General features: G+C 50.5%; 1 protein-coding gene across 2 annotated transcripts in view; it reads right to left on the minus strand.

The window, feature by feature from the left end:
• SHB (SH2 domain containing adaptor protein B) overlaps positions 1-23,590 on the minus strand; it is a 139,080-nt gene that overhangs the window by 9,795 nt on the left and 105,695 nt on the right. The window contains exons 4-6 of one of the 2 annotated variants that reach the window (XM_038552877.1): positions 22,364-22,535; positions 16,359-16,478; positions 7,541-7,710 (exon numbers count right to left, since the gene is read on the minus strand). In XM_038552877.1, coding sequence (XP_038408805.1) covers positions 7,707-7,710; positions 16,359-16,478; positions 22,364-22,535 — 296 coding nt within the window. In that variant the 3' untranslated portion in view covers positions 7,541-7,706. Of the gene's footprint in view, positions 1-7,540; positions 7,711-16,358; positions 16,479-22,363; positions 22,536-23,590 lie in introns of those variants that run through there. The other variant, XM_038552876.1, reaches the window with a different exon arrangement.

The raw sequence follows: 23,590 nt of genomic DNA on the forward strand, positions 1-23,590 counted from the left end.
GGCTTTGTTTCCACCCGCTCTGCAGGAGCCTGCATACAAGTTGCTGCCCATCTGGTTTGTCTTGCTGGCTCCATGCAGTCTGGGCTGAGCAGTGAACGTGTCTTCCCGTCTGTCTGGTCTATCATTCACACACATGTTGGCAGCCTAGAAGCCATGGATGGCTAGGCAGACTCTGGCTGTGGGACCACCTCCTCCACCTGGGTACCCACCTGGCTGGGGTGGGAGGCCTAAGCTCTGGCCCAGCTCTGTCACCAGGTGACACTGGGAAGGGTGTTTACTTCCCTGACATCAATTTCCCTGAACATCAAGGGGTATTTCACAGCACTCTCAAAAGCACATTGTTACACACAGGGGTCCACATGAAAACGCAATAGGAAGGATGAGGAAAGAAGCTTCTGTGCTTAAAAAGTACCAGTCAGGGGCACCTGGGTGGCTCAGTGGGTTAAGTGTCTGCCTTCAGCTCAGGTCATGATCCTGGGGTTCTGGGATTGAGCCCCACATCGGGCTCCCTGCTGAGCAAGGAGTCTGCTTCTCTCTCTCTCTCTCAAAATCGTTTTTTTTAAAAAATATTTTATTTATTTGTTCATGAGACACACACACACACACACACACAGAGGCAGAGACACAGGCAGAGGGAGAAACAGGCCTCATGCAGGGAGCCCGACATGGGACTCGATCCCAGGTCTCCAGGATCACGCCCTGGACTGAAGGTGGCACTAAACCGCTGAGCCACCCAGGCTGCCCTCTCTCTTAAAATCTTAAAAAAATACTGGTCATGTATGATCTATGGTATTTATTAAATACCTATGATGTGTATTGCTCTGTATTCACCATTTATTTCTGAGGCAGACGAGACAGCTAGCAGAGGCTTTTGAGACAACTTGGTTCCCTGCCCTCGTTTTACAGGTGCCTTCGAGGCCCAGAGAGGGGTGAAGGTTTGCTTCTCTTCACCCAGTGAATCAGGGGCTGGAATACCTCTATACCCATCCCTCTGCCAGATGTAGGGGATGCTTGGCCACTACCAGTAGCCTTTATACGCTCTTGTCAGCAAGGATGGGGTATGACAAGGTGGAGGCGGGGGACGGGGGAAGGGTGCAGACAGGAGCAGGGATGCATCATCTCCCACACCCCGAATCTCATCCTCTTCCTTAAATTGTGGGGCTTGGCCCACTCTTCTCCCAGCCTACCTCCTGTCCTGGTGGGGGCCTCCTGTGCTAACTGACTGAGGGCATCCATTAGCATAGCAAGGAAGAGACTTGCCCACAAAGCACCTGATCCAACTTACAGTTTTGCTTCAAAAAAGAAAAAAAAAAGTAAAGAAAGAAAATCCAGGAGGGTCTTTAAAGACTAAAAGTTAAAACAGATCTATCTGCTCAGTGACCCTGTACCTAACTCGAGGGTATTTCATCCTCTTTGGCATCTCAGAGGGACACAGTTAACTAAGCCACCCAAACACCGTGGCCAAGGGCCTCTGCAAATCATGAATGACAGTGGTTCTCAGTGGAGAAATTCTCAACAGTCCTTGGGATCTGGGCCTCAGTTTCTTCATCTATGAAATGGGGAATAGTTTCCAATGTTCCCTGAGGTCCACTGAAGGCAAGTGAAAAGAGCTCTGCACTGCATATTAGCTACCTGGTCCTGGCCCCAGCTCCTGCCCTCTCAGGCCTCAGTTTCCCCATCTATCCAATGAAGGGACAGGACTGGAGGACCCCCAAGGTCCCATAAACCTGTAAACCTTTGAAGCTTGGCACATGGGAGATGCTCACACCACATGAGGAGGAAAGAATGACTACTTGGATATCAAACAAGAGGATTTACCTTCCTTACAGAAGGCCCAGAGTCCCAGGGTTGGAAGAAGAGTGCAAGTTTCTCAAAAATAGTTTCTTTAGGTATGCCTAAGAATGCCCACCTCACAGTCCCTCGACATTTGTTAAACCTGGAGCTCCCTGGGCCTCTTGGAATCAGAACTGCCTTTTGTTGTTTTTAAAGATTTATTTAATTATTTGGGGGGGGGGCAAAGGGAGAGAGAATTTTTTTTGTTTGTTTTTTTGATGTTCAATTTGCCAACATATAGTATAACACCCAGTGCTCATCCCATCAAGTGCCCCCCTCAGTGCCCATCAACCAGTCACCCCATCCCCCCCGCCCACCTCCCCTTCTACTACCCCTTGTTCGTTTCCCAGAGTTAGGAGTCGAGAGGGAATCTTTGCTAAACTCTTTTCTAGTGTCTGCTGACCTCCTGAGGCCACCTCCTCCCACGTTCCAAAGGATAGGATCTCATGGATGTGCAAGTGTCATCGGGTGCAGATAACATTCACTTCCGGACCAAAACCAAAAGGGGCACCAGGTCCAAGAACATTAAGAAACAAAGGCCACTGGCTCTGGCTATACTTGGAAAGTTTGCAAATGCAATTTTGCAAGGTCAGTCAGCCCTTAGTAATCTGGGCTCTGGAGGGCGAGTCCTCTCGTGTTGGGCATTCGTTCTGGCAGCTTCTTGACAACGTCTGTCCACAGGGTGGAGAATTTTCTCGAAATTAAATCTCCAGCTCTTTGCTCCCTAATGAAATTGATTTCTGCCTTGATACACAACAAAGCTTTCATTTTATTATTTGGCCAGGATTTGACCACATTAATTATAGTTTTTTTTTTAGCATGGCTGCAAGTAATTGGGTTCCAAAAAGTTACTTACTATGGAACTGATTGCTTTTTAAAATCACAACTCCTACAAAAGTAAAATAGTCAACCCTCGTTTCTTCATAGAATGCTTTAGTTCAGATTAGAACAATTCAAGATAGATAAAGTATTTTTCTGGCCTGAAAAATATGAACTCCAAGTGGGATTAAGCTAACATTTGAAGACTGTGGCTCTGAAATCTGGGTGTGCCCAGATCACTCAATCTTATGCATCTGCCGCCTCAATGGTTTTATCCCTGCTTGTGTCAGAATTCCTACGCTACCCCACATTTTCAATCAACATTACTGGCATAATTCTGCTTGCCTTGGAGGACACTCTGCAGAGGCCTGTTTCAACCAATTTCTCCTAGGTACCTGCGACTGCAAAGAGCCTGCTGGGCACTGTGTAAACACATTTCTTACTGGGATGCTATGTCCCGTGTGGGTGGGGTATACACCTTTAGTGTCAAGTGGAGATGGCGGGTACACGGCCTGCCCTTTGGCAAAGCAGGAGATCAAAAGAATGAAGAACTGGGAAGGTGGAGCACTGGCATGGCCACAGGTAAGTCCCATGTCTTGTGAGTTCTTTTCCTTGAGGGCAAAGTGTGGATGCTGTAAAGAGCCAGAGAGAGCTGACTGGGACTTCAGAGTTTTTTATAAGGCATATGTCTATCCATCTGGTCACCTGGGCCAGGGTTGGGGGGTGGGCAGGATGATGTGATCGGGACAACTGAAAACTACTTGGGACCATAGGACGAAGGGATGCTGCAGAGACTTCTCTTCTAATCCCAAATCTAAGTAACCATCCTTCTACTTTGCTGATAACTTCTCAATAAGTTTTCATCTTCCACAGTCCTGATCAAATGCCACCTCCTCCAGGAAGCCTTCCAAGATGCCCTGGCCAAACTTAACTTTCTTCCTCCTTCACTTATTCTCTGCCACATCTCCCTATAATATCATAGTACTCCCCTCCTGCTTGTCTCCTTGCCCAGACTACCAGTTTAGAGTCTGACATGTCTTTGTCTTCCTGTCCAGTTAAAGGCCTAGTGCAGAGTAGGAACACAGCAGTGATAATCACACTGCTGACTTGTTTGTTGGCCCTGCCCTGGAAATCTGTGGAGAATGTGGCTGGCTGGTTCCCACGCTGGTTGAGACCATGAACAGCGTGTGGATGTTCAAAAGGAAAATAGGGGGAAAAAAAAAAAAGTTCTAATTAAAGCATTTCTAATAAGCTGGCTTTGCCAAACCAATTGTTTCTGATATTCCTCTTGGGTGAAGTAATCTTAAAGAGAGAGAGAGAGAGAGCATTAAAAGTGGCAGAAATCACCCCTGGCTGGAAAGGAGATGGTGACTGCTCACTAGGGAAGCTGCCCAGGAAAAAGCAGGTTTGAGGCACTAAGGACCAGAATGGGGAGGCCTCCGTCCCAGCAAATTGAAGGGTGTGCATGTGTATGAATGTGACACAACACACGCTCAAGCATAGCAAAACATCCATTTTTATAGTTTTAGCATTTGAACTGTGGGAGCAAAGATAAGAGCTATAAAATCTGACATCTGACTTTATAAATCTGCCTCAAATACCAAGAATGTTTATGCAGAAAATGGGAGAAGAAAATACAGTGCTGTGGGGCTTAGAGGGTGACAGCACCCGGCCTCTGTCAGTGATTTGCCATAGGACTCCGGGGAGGTCTTTTTCCCCCATCCCAAAGCCAGGGACTTGACCCGGATGATTCAAGACCCTTCTGATTCTAAGGCCCTGACGGTATCAGGAACAACAACCCTCCATTTTGGGATTTTACTGTATGAAGCTATTTGCTTCAAGCCCTGCCAAATGCCTCTAGGTAGGAGCTAATCGTATTTCCTCTGGGGGCCTTGGAGTTATTTACCTAGTTAGAAGCAAAGTAAGACCACAATACTTTCCTGGGGCAAGCACTGAGGCTCTGCAAATAACCCCACCTGCATTAGCACAGCCTCTAAGTTTACAGTCCGTTTTCCTTCCTTCTACTGTGTTCCTGAGCCTCAGGGCTCAGGAGGCTCAGAGCTGTGAAGCCACCTGCTGGGTGACCCTCATGCAGCTCATGCAGGTGGAAACAGTAAGATTCAGGCCCTGGTCCTCTGGCTCCCTGGCTGCATCCTTCTCCATGTTGCTGCCCCTTCGCTGATGGCAGATATGGGATCTGTATCTGTTACCATGGCCGGTCCCTGCAGCACCCATATGCCCTCCCCAAGTCCCCAACCAACCCATTCCCAGATGGCTTTTGCAAAAATATTATTAAATAAGTCATATTAACAAGATGTTAGAAATGTAATTGGAAAGAAATGTTTTTCTCATTTGGAGAGACCACCCAGTGGCTCAGAAGAGAAGCTGTCCTGGGGCACGAGAGGGTTCCTGGCGACAGACGGGCAGTTGGAATGCCTCCCCTGGCGGGTGAGCCACACAAGCAGATTTACGCGGGCTGATATGAGATAATTAAAAACCAGCTGGAAATGTAATCGGGGTGGCTCAGATGCTGGAGGGGACCTGGGAGCTCTCAGGGGAGCAAAAACTGCATGCTTGGCTGGGAGGGGAGATGTGGCAGGTCAGAAAGGGAAACCCTAGCCTGTCTGTGGGCATGCTTGGCACTGGTAAGCCAGTAGGGGCTCTGGAGAATGGGCTGACAGTGTGAATGCAGGTGCCTCTTGCCTCTGGGTTCTGAACAGCAGTGGAAAGAGGGCAGCTGGGCTAGGGAGAGCATGTTTTCCTGCTTTTTAAAACAGACCGTTTCAGATCCATGTTGCAGCTGGCGATACCACCACGCACCAGTCATTCAGAAATCTGGATGAGGTCCTGACTCCTCCCTGCCTTTTTAAAAAATATTTTATTTGACAAAGAGAGAGAAAGAGAGAGAGAGAGAACACAAGCAGGGGGAGCAGCAGAGGGAAAGGGAGAAACAGGCTACCCTCTGAGCAGGGAGCCCAGATGAGGGGCTGGATCCCAGGACCCCAGGATCATGACCTGAGCTAAAGGCACTTAACCGACTGACTCCTCCCTCTTTCTCGCGGTCATCAGTTACACCACAACAGGTCTTCCTTTCTACTCCCTCAGCCCTAGTCCCCCTCAGCAGCCAGCCTGCACTCCTGATCCGCCTTCCAGACACATCCATGGTCAGATGGGGCTTCTGTAAATCTGTCTTGCCAGCTACGGAGACCACCGTTGTCTCTTGTGAGCTTGCCTCAACCTCCTTCTCTGCCACCAGATCCCCAGATGCTCCCAGCTTCTGCTGCTTGAGAGTTGGACCCAAAGAAGAAACTGAACTCCACAGCTAAGTCATGTATCCTAACACTGTCACTTCAGAGCCAGAAAAACCCCAATGTATTCAGGCTCCCACCAGCTGAGGGAAGTAGCCTTAGGATCTCTGGCCTTCTACATGTCACCTTGGGGAAGATGCCTGGCAATGGGCTTGTGACCCAGGTCTTGCTCAGTAACTCCGGCTATGGTCCTAGGGCTACAGACACCTGCCTGGGCCCTGGCTGAGCTTCTTGGGCCCAGCTGGAGGGGAAGGCTTGGGGGTGTTTCTGCTCAGAGAGGGTCCACAGGGCAGAAAGCGGGCACTGGGCTGCACTAAAGTCCAACTCTTCACTCACTTGCAGTGACAGAGTGAGCCTGCTGCTGCATGTGTAAGACGAAGTTAATCCTTCCTGCCCTTCTAACCACATGCTAACTACCACGGTGGGATGGCTTGATATTTTTAAGTATCAGGTGCCCTGGCATGTATCACCTCACTTTAGCATTTCCACAACCCAAACCTAGGCCCCACAGTGCTGAAAACGTCAACTGCAACAGGGCATCCACTCAAGAAAGAAAGGAGTTTATGACTCATCTGGTGTCCCACAGCTAGACAGCACCTGGGCCAAGATTTGAACTTGGGTTTCCTGGGCCTGAGCCATAATCACCAAAGCATCATGTGTAGAATGAAGGAGAGGTGCCCATTTTAAGGGCAGCATCCTTGAAACTGTGTTATCACTGGCAGGGCATATTTTCCCAATAATGTTGAATACAGGGAAACCTCTACTATCCCTCCCCCAGTGCCTTTCGATGTATGTCCTTTCATCCTGCGAGGTATCTGCACTCTGAGGTTCACTGTTGTCAGTTCATCTCCTGCAAAAAGCGTTTGAGGTACCTCTGTTTTGCCTACAGCAGCAGCTCCTAACTGGCATTTCCTTTAAACTTTCTGGAAGGAGAAAGTACACTGCACACTAATTGAGCAGAAAGTTCTTTTTTCCTCCATCAGCCTGGAAAGGATGTGAAATCCTCCATATAGTGAGAGCAAGGCACAGACCTCCCCCAACTCTAGCCCTGTCCCTGCTGCCCTCTGTCTCAGCCTGACTCAAATGCTGCCAGAAAACAGGGCCTGGCCAGGAAGCCAAGAGATGGGCAAGTTCCTTTATCTCTCTGGGCCCCAGTTTTTTCTGTATAGGGCACCAAGCCAGGCGATCTAAAAGAGCTCCTTTTGGGGCCACCCGGATAGCTCAGTTGGTTGGGTGTCTGACTTTTGGTTTTGGCTCATGGTCTCAGGTCGTGAAATCATGCCTGTGTGGGCCTGCATGCTCAGTGTGTGTGTGTGTGTGTGGGGGGGGGTCTGCTTAAGATTTCCTTCCTCTGCCCCCCACTCCTCATTCGTGCATGCTCTCTCTAAAATAAATAAATACATCTAAGAGGGGAAAAAAGATCTCTGTTCTGTAAATCCCAATATTTCTGCTTAGTGTACTCAGTGCAGAGCTGCTGCCCTGGCTTGCCACAAAAATGCTTCTCCATGAGAAAATGAGGAAATGCTTGTTTTTTTTTTTTTTTTTTTTAAAGATTTTATTTATTTATTCATAGACACAGAGAGAGAGGCAGAGACACAGGCAGAGGGAGAAGCAGGCTCCATGCAGGGAGCCAGATGTGGGACTCGATCCCAGGTCTCCAGGATCACACCCCAGGCTGCAGGCGGTGCCAAATCGCTGCGCCACCAGGGCTGCCCCAGGAAATGCTTGTTGAGGTGTCCATCATCTTCAGCTGGGAGATCAAAGAGGTTGAGTGACTTACACAAGGTCACACAGCCAGGAAGAGGGCACCATGAATTTGACTCTAGCTCTGTGTGATTTGAAGTCTCAGTCATAATAATGCAGGGTTTTGAGTTACAGCCTGCATAAACTCTAAAATCCCACCCTAACAAAGAGGAGGGGGTGTGGGGGTGGACAGAGACTTCTAGGCCAGACCCAGATAATCCATAAGGCTTTGGACAACCTGAGCTCTTTCCTCAACTTGTAGTCTCTCTAACAAAGACTGCAAGTTACCACTTATTAACTGAGCACTTACTGCATGCTGGGCACATAGAAGTGCCTCACACATATTATTTTTTCACTAATGTATCTATAAAACCCATTTTACAGATGAGAAAATGGAGGCTCAGAGATGTTAAGATTGTCATGCCCGAGACCACCTTGCTATTAAGAAGGCAGAGCTGGTGGGGCGCCTGGGTGGCTCAGTTGCTTAAGCATCTGATATGATCTCGGCTCAGGTCTTGATCTCAGGGTCGTGAGTTCAAGCCCTGTGGTGGGCTCTACGCTGAGTGTGCAACCTGGGCGGGGGGGGGGGGGGGGGAGGTTCAAGAGGCGTGTCTTCTGCTGCACAGAGAGCTGCCTCTCTTGGGGGCAAGAGAGGATGCTGGTGATGCGATATATTTAGTAACTGTGGATTGGAAAGTAGGAAGCTTTTCCTCCTGTGCTGTTTCCCCAGCATGGGTAGCACCTAACCCTGCCCACTCACAGCTACCTGAATCCTCCTTGGACCATGTCAAAGCCTCTCTTCCCTTCAACCCTCAACCACCACCGTCACGTTCTGGCTGACCCTCAGCTCTTTCTTCTGCACGCCCCTCCTCCTCCAGCCTCAGAGGGCCCCTCTCATTAGAGCCAGGCAGGCCTGTATGACCCTGCCCTCCTTTAGGCCTTGCTGTCAGGAACAGGGCTGGGGAAAGGACCACTGATGAAGGAAGTCCAGGCATTCTGGAGCTGGGGTCATGCAGTGCAGAGAGCTCCACAAGCATGGGGAGGCCCTGGTGTGGCCGGGGGGACTGTTCTGGGGCTCACCCCTGGGAGCAGACAGCTACCCTGAAGTACTGGGAGCCTCAGATGTTGACCCAAGGAGGGGTGCTTCCACGGTAGAGGGAAATGAAGTCTGTGCTCCTCGCTGAAGGCCAAAGAGTGAGCAGCCTTTCCTCACCCTCCACCCCCTCCTCACCCTGCAAACCTTTATTATTTCTTGCTCCTGGCTGTCAGCAGCAACAAACTAAGATTAATCACTCGCCTGCCTGCCCAGACCCAGACATGCCTACCGTTTGAAAACTCTCTCCTTTACTATATAAATCAATGGAGAGAAAAAAGAAAAACAACTCTAACAGCAATGTGCCCCCAACACCCCTGGAATGCAACCTATCTGCTCCTCCTGGCCAGGCTACACCTACTGCCCTCCACTGGAGCCCCAGGAAGCATTTGTTGATGGAGACTGGCTGCCCAGCAGGCAGCACAAACCTGCAGCTCAGAGCAGGAACCAGCCTGGTATCCTTAAGCAATTTAAGCAATCAGAGCAGGAGGCATGTTCTTGATAGATTGTCCCACCTCCTTCTCCTCTATTTGGGGGAGGTGATGTGGCCCAAGTCTTCCCACCATCCTTGGAACCTAGGGGAAAGACACCTCACCCTAACTGTGTGAAGCCCTTAACCTGGAAGTGAATTTACTAATCAAATCCCAGACCTTTATTCTGTGGATGCAGGGGACAGACATTCACCCAAGCATCCAGGAGCAGATACGCCAGGACATGTCCCCAGGGCTTCTGACCTAGCACAGCACTCTGTCCTCCAATGTCTAAAAGCTCTGGGAAAATGGAGGAACAGAGACGGGCATTATACTGAGCATCTGCTGTGGGCTGTGCATTGGGGAGAACCTGCAGAGCCACGTTACTTCTTGCAACAGCTCTATGAGAGTGGTCTATGTGGTTTTCCAGGCAATGATCAGGGAATTAAAGACACTTGCCTAGCATCACACAGCAGGTAAAAGATGGAGCCAGGATTCAAACCCAGGAATCTCTGACTGCAGAGTCCATGATCCTCCTTTTACATCTTGAACAGGGCTGCCCTGGATCCCCCGCCCCTGGGATGCCTGCCTCCCAGCCTCTTGGGACTACACTAGCCTGAGTGGAGTGTTTGTGGGCACGTGGAGGCAAAGAGGGGTTCGGGAGGGCAGAGGGAGACACAAGTGGTGGTCTTTCCTTGATAATACTCACCTGGTTCACTAATGGCTCTAGAACACACCTCAGAAGACATGGCTGTATCTTGCTCAAATCCTCAAGAACATCCCCTACCTTAGAGCTAGAACCCCAATTCCTCAGCCTGGAGACCAGCATCCTATGAAGTGTTATTTGTTGTTCTTACACAAATCTGCACTTCCCTGCCCATCTATAGAATGTCCTGCTCACCCTCCAAATGCCCCCCCCCCGCCTTCGGGTGCCTTCCTCTTTCATAGTCCCGAGCCTTTTCTTTTCTTTTCTTTTCTTTTTTTCTTTCTTTCTTTCTTTTTTTTTAAGATTTATTTATTTATTCAGAAAGAGAGAGAGGCAGAGACATAGGCAGAGGGAGAAGCAGGCTCCATGCAGGGAGCCCGACATGGGACTCGATCCTAGATCTACGGGATCACACCCCAGGCTGCAGGCGGCGCCAAACCGCTGCGCCACCAGGGCTGCCCAGTCCCGAGCCTCTTCTATCTTGGGTAGGCCTAAGCAGTCCTGTTAGTATGAGTTCCAGATATTCCTCTCCTCTCAGGCTATGAATTCCTAGAGGGCTAGAGTCCAGTCCAGAACTGATACTGAATGGGGCAGAGCTTATGGGGTGGAGGGGTGGGGTGGGGTGAGGAAGACCCCTGAATGATCAAGTTTGAGTTGCAACCTGATGGAAACAGGCCAGAACCCAGAAGCATCTCTTAAGGTCAGAAACTGGGCTGCATTTGCAAAGGTGCTGTGAAGTTTGCCTCCAGGGATCTGAAAGCTGAAGGCCCCTTTGTGGGGGTTCCTTGGGGCCATGTCTCCCACTGGGGTTGGGATTCTCACTGCCTAAAGAAAGCTGGGGCTGGGCTCTTGTCAAAGGAATAGTGGTGTCCCCATGAGGACTTTTTTTTTTTAAGATTTTATTTATTTATTCATGAGAGACCCAGAGAGAGAGAGAGAGAGACAGACAGGGCAGAGACATAGGCAGAAGGAGAAGTAGGCTCCTCGCAGAGAGCCTGATGCAGGACTCGATCCTGGACCCAGATGTTCCACCACTGAGCCACCCAGGCGTCCCAAGGACTTTTTTTTTTTTTTTAAGAGAGAGAGGGTGGAGAGGGGCAGAAGGATAGAGAGAATCTTTTTTTCTTTCTTTCTTTTTTTTAAAAGATTTTGTTTATTTATTCATGACAGACATAAAGGGAGAAAGAGGCAGAGACACAGGCAGAGGGAGAAGCAGGCTCCATGCAGGGAGCCTGATGTGGGACTTGATCCCAGGACTCCAGGATCGCGACCTGGGCCAAAGGCAGGCGCTAAACCGCTGAGCCACCCAGGGATCCCCAAAATCTTAAGAAGCCTCCACGCCTAGCATGGAGCCCAACACGAGGCTCAATCTCACGATCCTGAGATCACAATCTGAGCCGAAATCAAGAGTCAGACGCTTAACCAACTGAGCCACCTCGTGCCCCTGAGAGGCCTTAAGTGCCTCTGTCTGTCTGTTCCCAGGGATAGGCATCTGAAAAGGGGAGCCCTGGCACTACCCTGCCTCCCTGCCCCCAACAGCTGCAAACCCTGGTCTTTGAAGTCCTATTTCCCTCATCTTGTCCAGAGTCCTTTGCAAAAACTCATGAAAGCGGAACTTGCAAAAAGTCATTCGTAGTCCAAAGTGCCTGAAGAACCCTTTTAATTTGATTTTTCAAGACTTTTTATCCCTTTCCCCACCTGCCTTTCCAGACAGGAAGCTGTTAGAGTGTGGTGTTTTCTTGCCAATATGTAAAGGCTCAACCCCTTGCTTCCCAGAGGCTGGCGTGAGTGTTCTGAAGGCCAATGTGTCTGTTAGCAGCTGAGAGGGAGCCTAGGGGCATGCTACCCCCCCAGTCAGGCTGGAGAACAGGGGAAGAGATAGAGTTCTGTAAGGAGGAGGGGATAAGGGCAGCATTCCAAATCAGCTAGACAGACACATCCACAGGCGGAGGTGTCTGCCAAGGAGGGGATCTAGGGCAGTGGGGTGGGCAGCACAGGTGCCATCTTGGATTGCAATGAGTGCAGGAAGCTTGTGGTGACAGATGACTGGCAGCCTAGGCCCTTCCCCCCATAGTGGGAAGCAGTCACCATCTCTTGTCAGTGTGATCAATGGTCAGCTAGGTAGCCTGAGGTCAATCATGAATCCCCTCTAGGTTGCAGTCTCCCCATCCATGAAGCAAACAATGGACTAGATGGGCCCCTACGGTTGCCTGATCGGATTGGGAGTCTGTGGCCTCTACTGCAGTCTTGGAAGTTCATTCAGCTGCCTTTTCCCTAAAATGAAGAGGATGGGGCCCTCTGTCCTAGCCACCCGGTGGGGTTGTCGTAGGGCAAACACACAGGCCTTCTAAAACGTAAGGTGCTGTGGATATGCAGGGAGATGGGGTCAGGAAGGTGGATCCCTGAGAGCGGATCCTGCACTTTAGTGGCTCCATCACTAAAAATTGACTCCCCACTCCTTTGTGAGGCACAAGACCCACCAATGGCTTTTCTGTATCTCCAGGGTTTTGCCTGGGCTGTCCCCTCCACTTGAGGTCCCCCCAGGCATCCCCGTCTGGAAACCACTTATCCTCTCTTTAAGGCTCAAGTGCATCAGCAGCTTCTCCTAACCTAACCCTCTGTGGCAGGGACTGCCCACTCCTGTGCCAACTCTGTGCAGACCTGCATGTGACAAGACCAGGCTGAAGGGGCCAGGCTGTGAGCTCCTGAGACCTCCTCCTGTGACCCGAGCTGAGCTGTTCTCGTTTCAGTTCTGTGCTGCTCTGCCCAGTGCCTGGTACAGGGGGCTCTGAGAAAAGGAGAGAAAGGGTGGAGGGCCTGTTTTCTAGGCCAGATTCCCCCAAATCCTTCCTCTACTCTAGAACATCCTCATGGCAAGACCCAACGTTCACATGAAAGCATAGCTGGAATTCCAGTGTCAATTCGCACCATGCTCCTGACAACACCATGCAAAGAGAATGTCAATCCTACCCTGCCCCTACTACACAGACCTTGAGGATCTGAGAGACTTTGCACCTCACACTGTGGCTGGCAAAGCTGCCGTTGGCCCCAAGGAGCCGTGACGTTCAGTACCAGGGTCATTCCATTTGTGGTCAAGGTGATTAATGTCAGGTATCACAGGTGCCCTAGCTGGCACCTGGACTGGTCATCATGAACTACAGCCACTCTGAGAAGCAAGCTCACCTCCCCCTAACAGGCTGCCTTGCCCAGCCACAGGATGGCCTAGCCCATCTCCTCAATTCTGGGCTTCTTCAAGGGAAATCTGACCACGTGAGACCACTTACCTGGCTTTTGGGATCTCATGGCTCTAGAGAAGCATGTAAAACTAAACCATAGCATATGTGGACAGAACCTAGTCATCTACACTCAGGCCTAATGGTAGTATTCTTATCTGGGGTCCTGGCACAGGGCACTGGTCCTCAATCTTCTCCACCTGCTCCCTGGCCTGTGAGGTGTAGGGGATCTGGCCAGAGTGCTCCGCAGACAAAGGGAGGCTGAATCCATGGACACAGGAAATCCAGGGAGTTAGAGACACCTTGATGTCAGAGGTAGAGGATCTTTAGCAGCCATCAAAGTCCCACTGAACAGATGTGGATGCTGAGACCCAGAAGGACGGAACTTGGCCCAAGGTCACACAGTAAGCAGTGATTGATAGTCAGGACTCCTGTCGAGAACTCCGGAAATAGGTCCTCCTCTCTGCTGCCCTTAAAAATAGCCTTTAATGAAACCACAGGGGCAATCTGGGGCAGGGTGGGAATAACAGAAGATAATGTTTACACTGCACTGGCTGAGCTAGAGAGGCTTTCTCTCTGTAAGAAGAGCATCCTGTGCACAGAAAGAGCTCAGAAAAGTGCTGTGCCTGCAGGGTTGTAAGGCCATGGAGTGGGGAGGCCTGTCCCTTGCTTTCTCCATTGCATGCATCCCTGAACCCTGGACTCCAAGCCTGTTACCATGAAAACAGAATCATGCTGCTGTCCATCCTTCAAGTCCTACTACCCAGGGAATGGTGTACACTGGGGATGAAAAGGAATTGTGCTCTTGAGGCTGTGATGGAAATATTCCTCTACAAATCCATCTGAGAAGTGAATTTTAGGCTTGTTTGCATCACAGAGGGCATGTTTTACAGGAGACTGGGAAATGGATGCTGTAGTATCATGGTCTGGCTACTTCGGCAACTGGCTTGAGAATTCCTTATAGGGTCCCATGTTGCTGCCTCAACTGTGACATATCCTGGGTACTCAGGAGGTCACTGTTCCCTTGCAGGCAGAGCTGTGTCGGGGTCACCACTGGGCCCCAGGGTCCAGTGGGGCCTGCCTGGTGCAAAGGCTCAGCCGTTGCCCAGTGAATAAACAGGAAGCTTGATGGGGCCTGGGCCCTCATGGAGAATTACTGGGCCTGGTTTGGGGTGCTCCATTCCCCCCTTCCTGGGGGAACCAATTAGTCATTTTGGGAACATTCCTCTGGCCAGGCCCCAAACAATGGGATTCCAGGAGAAAAGAGAGTCACAGAGGAACTCAGAGTGTGAGCATGAGGAGTACTGCACTGAGGAAGCCCAGGGAGTGATGAGCAAGCTGCCTTGGTCAGCATGGAAGGGCAGCACGGAATCCCATCTCTGATGTTATCTGCTGCCTTTACCTCTTCCAACCCTGAACAGCACCATTCACTTTAAGGTGGGAAGGTGAAACTCTGAAACAATCACTGAAGAACACCTAGTTTGCTAGGTTACCTTGGACAGTGAGCTAGGAGTAGTAGCTGAGGACCTGCTGGTCCCTGTCAATGTGGCCAGTGGTGTGCACCTGTCCCCCACGGCCACCCTCTCCTCCGTCCATGATGGGCCTCTAACTTTGGTCACTCCCAGCCCAGCCTCTCAGCCCAGTTCAGTATTGAATTTTTCTCAGCTGAGATAACCAGACTGACTCTAATAAAGCCAACGGGTCTGACAGTGGACAAAGAAGTACAGGTGCTATTTGTCCTGAGTGCCCTCCCAGCTGCTTAGAAATCCCCTCCATGTTCTCCCTAATGGCGGTCATCCAGCCCTAGTTGCACACCTCCAGTGGTGAGACACTACCTCTTGAGACAGCTTCGGATGGATCTAATTCTTGATCAGTTCTGCCAGAATTCTAACTTTCGCTCTCACTGAGCTGGAATCTGCCCGCCCTTAACTCCCATCTGGGGGTTCCCAACCACATCTGTTCCTTCTGCCCTGACAGTCCTTGAGAGATTCGCGGTTCCCACCATATTTCCACACATCCTCTCTTCTCCAGGCAGACCTCTAGTACCTCTCCTTGCTGCCCATGCACTGTAGCTTGTCATGGTCCCTCTCGGAGCAGAGCCCAGAGGACAGGGTGGGGTCAGTCCTGAGCAGAGAGTGCAGGCCAGACCCTCCCTCCTTGGCTGCACTGCTGCTACCATCTACATGGCTGACAGTCACCCCACAGCAGGCCTTTCTCTATCACATGGCCTCTAAGAACAGCAGGTAGAGCAGAGAGAAGCCAGGCAGAGGGCCTCACTGTTCCTGGTGGTCTGTGCTGGTAAAGAGTCTGGGTTTCTTAAACTCCAATTCTGACACTAACTCTGGGTCCTTGGGAAATCTCTCCTCTCTCAAGGCCTCAGTCTTCCCATGTGTAAAATGGGTTTTAGACCATTTGTTGGGTCCCATTTGGTAACAGCAATGAATGATGAAGCTCTCAAGCAAAAAAACCCTTTTCTTATTTCAGGGCTATCTATCTCAACAGTGATGTTTCATGGGTCAGAAACCCAACTGTTTACAAAGCAGCCACAGATGATAACACCAGCAGGATTCTTCCTGGCTCTCCCAGCACTCCTCAGACCCTCTGCAATACACACAGAAATCAAATCTGCCCAAACAACAGCCTGAACACAGAGAAAGGCTGCCATTCCCACAGTGGCAGAGGGGCCCCGTGGAGAGTCCAACAGCTGGTCCTGAATCCTGGTCCTGCCCCTTGAGCCTGCCAAATCCCCCCTCTGAGCCTCAGTTTCCTCATTTGCAAAACAGGGACATTATGTTTCTCATCAAAGGACTGTTGTAGGGTTTACAAGAGGGATGAGGTACACTCAGAGCTTCATTCGTTTCCTGCCTCACGGCAGATATGAAAGCTATTCTTGGGTATTTAATATTAAATCCTAGGAAAAAGTCCCTTCTCTTCTGGGGCAGAGAACATTAAAAACTCGTCTGTCTCCCAGGAGAATAAGATCAAATCGAAGAATCGAGGCTTGAAATAACTCATGCTGGCATGTTTCTGGTGGCAGTGGTGGGGGGGAAAGCACAACACTGGCGAGTCTTTTTGCCACAGACACAAGGGCCGGGCAGTGCTTTACTTGAGGCTGCCAAGGAGGGTTAAGAGGGTGAACGAGGCTGTACTTACTTCAAAGAGAGGGAATAGTCGTGCTTGCTGGTCTGGCTGTTCCGGACAAGGTAGCTGCACTCCTTGCAGAGCCGCAGAAGGTTCTCAGCATCTCCTCTGCTGATGGCTCCGTGATACCAGCTGGGGAGAAAGGAGAGGGTCAGAACCCAGCAAGGACATGACTCCCACAGCTGACATCCTTGCAAACTCTCAGCCCCCTGAGGGCAGCTGGCACATCCCAGCCTCCTCATCAAGAGGCAGGGGCACGTGTGTGCATGTATTCAGTTATTCAGTACAGAACTACCGAGTGTCTATTGCATGCTCAATCTTAGGGAGAGAATGGTGAACAAACCCGCAGCCTCCTCCCTCACAGGGCTTACGTTCCAGGGTAGGTGCTATGGAGGAGACGAAGTGAGGTTGTGTAGTTTGGAGCTATTTGAAGCACTAGCCAGGGAAGCCTTCTGGAGACTGACATTTTAGTGTGGACCTGAAGGAAGTGAAGGAGAAGCCACAAAGGACAGTGGCTGGGAAAGCGTTTCTGGCACAGGGAGGGGCAGCGAAGGCAAAGGCCCAAGGCAGGAGTGCCTGATGTGCTTGGGAAACAGCAAGGAGGCCAGCATGGCTGCAGTGAGCCCAAGGGGAGGAGTGGGCAGGGCCAGGGCAGCGTGCCTTGTGCTCAAGGAGAAGACCCTTTCTCCATCTGAGTGACACAGAGGCCATCAGAGGGTACGGACAGGAGGGACACTGCTGCTTCTCTGTGGCATCTGTGGGACAAGTGAGAGGTGCTCATCACTCAGGAAAGCAGACAGTTGTGTGGGGTGGCCACACCAATGCTCCCATCAAGCACACATGGCACTGGCTGGGCACGTGGGAAGCCCGGCATCACTGCTTCCAGATACCGCGTGATGAGTGACAGAATCAGGAAGGCGGGGTGCAGTGGCAGATGACCTGATGGAGGCCCCTGGCTGCAGGACAAAAGAAGAACACTTGATTTTCGAAACTGGGAGAGTTGGGGTAGAATTTCAGAGGAGGAGTAATGATCACAAGACACTAGTCAGTGGGTCTACTCAAAATGCATTCCTGTTTACATTACAGTCACTAAGGAGCAGAGGCAGTGGGAAGGTGGCAAGATGGGGCCAGGAAGAGAACCATAGGTGCTGGATGGCCACAGAGGCACAGACCCTCCTGCCACTCGCCACCTGGACAGTCAGGGGCAAGCAGCAGAACCTGGCTGCACCTTGGTTCTCTATCAAGTTAGGGTCACTCCACCCCCATTTTAGGGTGGGAAGATTAAATAGGATGATGCAGAGCAGGGCTTATACAGAGCCGGATGGGAGAGTTTTAACAAAAGGCAGCTCCAAGCATCAATAAAAAATGAGTGAATTTGCAGATGGCCATGGGCAACTCCCCCAACTATCATTACTCAGGCTGCTGTTCACCCGTAGGCTGCATTTCAAAAATTCCCAGGTGTAAGCAGAGATGTTGCTGCTGCCTCCTGGTCCTGGCCCAGGAGTGCCCTGCAGATAGTACCTCTGAGAGTTCTGTTACAGACATTCTACATGGGGAGAAACATGGCACTGCCTTACACTGTACACTTTCTACCATTTATAAGACAGTGTTCTGAACAGTTAGCAGGAGTGGTGATGACATAATTATAACCTCAGAAACCAACCTGCTTCAGGAAAGCAAACACTGGAGAGTAGAGGTGAGTGTCCATGTCCACTGAGCATGTGAGTAAGTCGCTGACCGCCCAGGAGGTGACCACTCACAGCGTATCAGCCCTGGGGCTGGGCATTTCGCCAAGGGAAAGGGTAGGAGGAAGGTAGACCTGCTTTCCTTTCTAAACATACATAGAAATGAAGAGGAATATGAAGTTAGGGAATGTATGGGCTCCCATAGTGAAAGCACTTCCAGAAATGTGAGGGCTGAAGTCATATGTTAGAATGTATACACGACTGGAGTTTGGAGAAACAGCTAGACAAGGATGGAATGGACTTTAGAATAAAGTTAACAGATTTGGCAAGGTTGTTTTCCGGGAAATTTCACCTGTGTTAACACACCCCAGTGAGCAGATAAACATGCTGTTTTATTAGGAAAACAAGTTCCAGCCATTTGAAGCAAAGTCATCCTTAGGGAAAGGCCTAGAAGAGGTCTCCAGAGAAGTACTGCTCACCCTCTGCCTCTCCCTGAGCACAGGAGCTGAGCTGGTGGCAGATGGGCCTCTGGAGGCTTAGGATCCTGGCTGAAGTGAACAGGATAAACTGCTGGCTCCTTCCCTCCTGCCCCAGCTAGTGCACACAGAGAAAAATCAGGGACTTGAGTAGAGATTCTAAGGAGACTCAGGCTAGCTAGACTCAGGCTAGACTCAGGCTAGCCAAAGGACATGATTGCAGGGGCTGGGGCCAGCCACTGGCTAGCCTGTTAGCATGGGGTTGGCCATCAGGAGACAGGGTAGGCCTGGGTGGTCCTGGACGGGGCTGAGGGCCAATTGCTGTGCCCAAGCAGACTCTGCCTAGACTGAAAACAGAATCTAAGCAGGAGGCTGTTTGGGGATGTGCTGGACTGTGGAACTGGCCAGTCAGGCCAGAATTATGGGGATTAAGAAGACCCAACCTATGCAGTACCCATTAGCTCATCCAGTATTTACTCACCTCTTACTATATCCTTGATCCTGTGGGGCTGATGCAGGGAAGAGGGAGAGTCAAACAGATTCAGGACACAATTTCGGAAAGTGACAACTGCTATGTAGGAATCCTGAGTTTGTGATAGGCAGTGACTAGGGCAGGGAAAGTGCCTATGTTAAAATGAACACACAGGGGAGGCCCCCAAGGAGATGCCATTTGACCTGAGAATCTGTACCATGAGAAGAAGCCAATCATATAAAGAGCCAAAGAAAACATGTTCTCTGCAGAGGAACCAGCAAGTGCAAAGGTCCTGAAGTAGGATGCACTTGGGGTGTTCACAGAGCAGAAAGGCAGCAAGAATGGTCCAGCTCTGTGAACATGGGGAGTGGTACAGGGTGAGGGAACGGGAGGCAGAGCCTGATCCCCAAGGCCTTGTGAGCAAGGGAAGAAGTCCAATTTCATTCTAAGCATAGCAGAGGGCAAAGAGTTTTAAAAAGAGGATGTTACTTGCTCTGGATGGTCTTACAAAAGGCCAACCAGGTTATCCCGAAGAGGGGCCAGAGAGGAATGAAGTGGGAGATAAGGCAGGGGCTTCTGTAGTGGTCTAGATGGGAGGTGGCTCTGAGACAAGAGGAACAGATGGATTCAGCCCATATTCTGGGTGGAAAACTAGCAGAAGTCACTAGTTTAGATGCATTAAATGCTAGTGTAAGGAAAAAAAAAAAAAAAAGGGTATCACAAGGACTCCAGATTGGCGGCTTGACCAAGTAGGCAGATGTGATGCCGTTTACAGAGATGGGGAAGCTGGGGGAGGAGCGAGTGTCCGGAGAAGATCAGGAGCCCAGTTTTAAACACACTAAATTTGAGATGCCCATTTGTCAGCCAAGTGCAGATGCCAAGACAGCAGCTGGATGTAGGAGTTGGGGGATTCTAGGAGAGGTATGGGCAGGGGATGCACACTGGTGACTCACTGCCAGGATCCTGAGACTACCCAGGGATAGCATGCAGCTGGAACCCGAGCCCCAGACAGTCCAAGCTTTGTGTAAAGCTGGGGTGAGGAGACAGTAGGGGAGACAGAAGAGGCAGCCAGGGAAGCAGGAGAAAAACCACGAGCAGAGTATATCTCCAAAGGAGGGAGCTGTCTACTGTGCTGAGTGAGAAAGAATGGGAGGTGATGGAGGGAGAGAGACAATGTTGACAGCTCTCTGGGGACTTCATCCATTCCCTGGACAGCTGTTTTCTTGAGCATCTATTATGTGCCAGGCACTGTACTAAAGCACTGAGGCTGAAGCGATGACCCAGAGGGGGATATCGGGTGGATATGGTCAGTATGCACGCTGTGTCCAGCCATCTCTGTATCGTGTTTTGTTTGTTGATTAAAAAGGACACAGTGATCAGAAATAAGCAAAACCTACCACCCAATCTAGGTGGCTGTGACAGACGGTTAGCAAAGAAGCCTGCTGGGAGTGCTTTCTCCATGCACTCAGTACAGCAGGCATGGGGTGTCACAAAGGAGACTGCGGCCCCCCCAGATGATAGCACATGCTGAACAGGGGGCACCCGGTACATGACATCATTCGGAAAACCCTGCATCCTGCTCACCGAGTGAGCATTTCCTGTGAGGGATGCACTGCCTGGCTATGCTGAAGCCAGAACTCCCCACTAGAGATTAATACAGTACACGACACACACGGGACAGTCGCATGAGGGATCGGCTTGCTGTCAGCTCATTTCCTGTGTGAAGGGGGTTGATAAGAGTGTGTATGAGGAGAGGGGAGAAAGAGGAGGTGTGGGATCAAGTCATAGGACTGGAGTTCTAATCCTGCCTCTGCACTGTGACATCCTAGCCAAGGCTTTGTGTCTCTTGGAGTCTTGACTTCTCATCTATGTGACAGGGTTGATAACCCCATTTATCACACATTTGCTTGTTAAGAGGATGGTATACCTGAAAGCACAGCACAAGATCTAGGACCTGCTTCATCCAGTATCTGGATTAGCTTGCTGCAGTCCAGGTATACAGAATGGTGAGAAACTGAAAAAGCAGTCTGGGGGCAACTCATAGAGTGAGCAGCAGGCTAAGGAAATGAGACTTTACCCTGGAGGTGATGGGGGTGCGGGGGGGGGGGTGGGGTGGTCACTGAAGGTTTCAGAGCTGAGTGGGGACCTGCACACACTTAGAAGGGAGGTGATCATCATGGTCAAGGGGAAGGGTAGCTAAGGGCCTAACAGTGCTAGGGAGGAGCAGAGAGGGAAAGGGAAGCAGGGATGGAACTGGGCCACCGACTGGAGGTGGGAAATCTCAGGGGAAAGGGACTGAGAAAACTCAAGTCAAGGGTGTCAAAGCCAGGGGCGCCTAGGTGGCTTAGTCAGTTAAGTGGCTGCCTTCAGCTCAGGTCATGACTCAGGGTCCTGGGATTGAGTCCCCAGTCAGGCTTCCTGCTCAACAGGGAGGTCTGCTTCTTCCTCTACCCCTCTCTCCTGCTTGTGTGTGCGCACGCGCGCGGTCTCTCTCTCTCTCTCTCTCAAATAAATAAAATCTTTTTTAAAAAATATTTTATTTATTTATTCATGAGAGACACAGAGACACAGGCAGAGGGAGAAGCAGGCTCCATGCAGGGAGCCCGATGTGGGACTCTTTCCTAAGACCCCGGGATCATGTCCTGGGCCGAAGGCAGATACTCAACCACTGAACCACCCAGGCGCCCCTCAAATAAATAAAATCTTAAAAAAAAAAAGTGTCTAAGCCTTGGGGCACCTGGGTGACATAGATGGTTAAGTGCCCAACTCTTGGTTTTGGCTCAGCGCATGATTTCAGGGTCATGAGACAGAGCTCCATACTGGGCTCCATGCTTAGTGTAGTCTGCTTAAGACTCTCTCTCTCTCTCTCCCTTTGCCCCTCTACTTCTCTCAAATAAATAAATCTTAAAAAAAAAAAAAAAAAAGTCAAAGCCTTGCTCAGCAAATACCAAGCAGATATAAGGCAAAACTCTCACTATAGCTAACAAATAATTTAATTTATAAACAAAAGTAAGGGCAACAATACAGCATAGAATGAGAAAGCCTAGGGTTACAAATCAGGAGACTGTTCTAATCCTGTTAGCCACTGACTGAATTAATGGTGGCCTTGACCTTCTCTCAGCCTTAACAGAGACTGTATAGTTGAGTGGAGGCTGGGCCTTGCTCCCTTAGAATTTACATTTGGTAGGGACGCCTGGGTGGCTCAGTGGTTGTGCATCTGCCTTTGGCTCAGGGTGTGATCCCAGGATCCTGGGATCAAGTCCCACATCAGGCTTCCCATGGGGAGTCTGTTTCTCCCTCTGTCTGTGTCTCTGCCTATCTCTGTGTGTCTCTTATGAACAAATAAATAAAATCTTAAACAAACAAACAAACAAAAAAACTTACATTTGCTTTTCCAGCGGGACAGCAGGATCCACTCTTTCTCCCAAGATCCCACAGAACTCAGGGCTCCCATGCTTAATGGGCTTGAAGCCCCCTCCAGGAGCTCGAAGCTGGCGCCGCCGGTCCCGGGAAGGAGAGGGGGATGATTGCCGTTTCTCGTTGCCATTAAACTGGGCTGTGGTGGAGAGAGAAAGTGCACGGTCACCAAGGGATTACTGGGTGGGGCATGGTGGGGTAACAGTCAATTGCTCCCCTTGGGGCTTTACAATTCTCAGGGGAAGAGTTCCAGGCAATTAATGAACATGGCTCAAAAGGCTCGAGTTTCCTACAGCAGGTGCTGTCAGAGCCAGATGGTGCATTCAAGGGGCTGGTTGAGTCTCCCTCCAGAGACCACTGAACTAGCCTTATCCCCAAAGGATGCCCTCTGCAATCACCACCAAGAGGGGCTCAGCATTCCCATAGGGGTTCAGCCCCCTGGACTGTTCTCAGGGAGGCAGATGTTCCCTATTCTCTGCCTCCAACTGGCTCCCCTCCTCCCATTCTCTCATCCCCCTACAGGGTATACTGGCCACATCTGCTCCCTTTCTCCTGGGACAACCCCACAGAGTTCCAATCAAGAGTCATGCCGTGTCCCCCATGTCTGCTCCTCTTCATTCAGTGCCCTCTGTATTGGCCCCACATTCAGCGAGCCCTGTCTGGGACCCAGCACCCAGGTGAGGTTGAAGCAGTGCACAGCACAGCGTGCAGGCCCTGCTACATACCTCCTCCTGGCCCCGGGCCTATGACAGCATCATTCACCACCACGGGCTTGGGGAGGGTGCCTCTCGAGGGCAGGAGCCCAAGATAACCCATAAAGAGCAGAAAATACGGGGATCCTTGGGTGGCTCAGCATTTTAGCGCCTGCCTTCGGCCCAGGGTGTGATCCTGGAGTCCTGGGATTGAGTCCCATGTTGGGCTCCCTGCATGGAGCCTGCTTCTCCCTCTGCCTGTGTCTCTGCCTCTCTCTCTGTGTCTTTCATGAATAAATAAAATCATTTAAAAAAAAAAAAAAAGCAGAAAATACTGAGCTGAACCTAGAGTTTCCAGAAGCATTCCTACAGACCAATTAGTCCACCTTGCAAGTTATCTCTCTGGTCTTTGGTTTCCTCCTCTGCAAGGGATGATGACCGTACCCACCTCATGGGGCTGTTACAAGGATTCAATTAGGTGATGTCACCGAGATCTTACCAG

The sequence above is a fragment of the Canis lupus genome, chromosome 11 (assembly GCF_011100685.1).
Source record: "Canis lupus familiaris isolate Mischka breed German Shepherd chromosome 11, alternate assembly UU_Cfam_GSD_1.0, whole genome shotgun sequence".
Lineage (NCBI taxonomy): Eukaryota > Metazoa > Chordata > Mammalia > Carnivora > Canidae > Canis > Canis lupus.